The sequence below is a fragment of the Apis dorsata genome, unplaced genomic scaffold, assembly GCF_000469605.1.
Source record: "Apis dorsata unplaced genomic scaffold, Apis dorsata 1.3 scaffold_1100, whole genome shotgun sequence".
Classification (NCBI taxonomy): Eukaryota; Metazoa; Arthropoda; class Insecta; order Hymenoptera; family Apidae; genus Apis; species Apis dorsata.
In genome coordinates this window covers 114,336-115,559 of record NW_006264198.1, presented here as the reverse complement: position 1 = coordinate 115,559, position 1,224 = coordinate 114,336, and the positions used below count along the sequence as shown (strand labels likewise).

The 1,224-nt window shown below is 20.2% G+C and overlaps 1 protein-coding gene across 1 annotated transcript; it reads right to left on the bottom strand.

The window, feature by feature from the left end:
• Positions 1–138: 138 nt before the first annotated feature.
• On the bottom strand, positions 139–1,217 carry LOC102675485 (N-sulphoglucosamine sulphohydrolase-like). Its single transcript, XM_006624716.2, has 4 exons — positions 1,047–1,217; positions 801–937; positions 590–740; positions 139–444 (listed from the first exon to the last, which is right to left on the bottom strand). Exons 1-4 carry the CDS (start codon positions 1,154–1,156, stop codon positions 189–191), a joined length of 654 nt encoding a protein of 217 aa, XP_006624779.2. The 5' UTR covers positions 1,157–1,217; the 3' UTR covers positions 139–188.
• Between the last annotated feature and the right edge of the window lie 7 nt (positions 1,218–1,224).

Genomic DNA, 1,224 nt, shown 5'->3' with positions numbered 1-1,224 from the left:
TCTATTATAAATAACATATTTGAATAATTATTTAATAATTTTTTAATATTATTAATATTTTTGTTTATATATTTATATTTATATTTATATTTTTTATATTATATTTTATTATATTATATTATATTTATATAATATTTATATTTTTGTTAACATATTAATTTCTAATAATTTAAATATCTAATTTAATTTTATTTAATAAATATACCTTGATCTAAACGAGAAATGGTTGTATATTGAGCAGCAATATCTCTTCTAGCTGCTTCTGTATTTTGTACAAAATATGGAACTTTTACTTGTTCCCATTGATAATATATTGGATTCCAATCAGAAATAGTACCCATACCAATATCTCCATTACCAAATTTTTCACAAAAATTTCCATATTCTGGATGTGTATAACCACATCGATGAGGATCATGAAATCCAATATATAAAAAAAAAGGGCTAAAAATGAAATATTACAATTTATATTATATTTATCTTTGTCTTTTAATATTATAATTTAAAATTACTATTATAAAGTTATAGTTTGATAGAAATTTTACATTAATAGAGAAAAATTAATTTGAAAGCAAAAAAAAATTCATACTTTGTTTTATTCTGAGAGAAAAATTCTCTAACTAAAAGTTTAATTTTAGTAATATTTCGACCAACTTGAAGTATAGAATTATTTTCTTCTGTTTGTGAAAAATCAAATGGATAAACATTGCTTGGACCTACATGCTTTTTACCAATAATACCTGTAAAATATTCATAGATGATTCTTGAATTTTACACTTATTAAATTTTGAAAATTTTACCTGTTCTTATATTATTTTTCTTTAATATTTTTGGTAAACTTTGAACTGTTTCAAATGAATTAAAATGATGAATTCCATGATGAAGACCATACATTCCATTTTGATGACTTGGTAAACCAGTAAGTAAAGAGGAACGACTAAAATGTATAAAAATTATAAAAATATAATATTAAAATGATAATATGATAATAATAATATAAAATGTTAAAGAATACTTGAAACAATACTAATAAATAACAATGATACCTAGGAGAACAACTGCTAACTGAAGAATATGCATTATTAAATAATAAACTTTCTTTTGCCAAATTATCTAAATTAGGTGTTTGGCAAATTTTATTCAAATAGGATCGCATTTCAAATCCACCATCATCAGCTATATGTATAAGTATGAAATTTTATTATTTATTATTTATTATAAAAT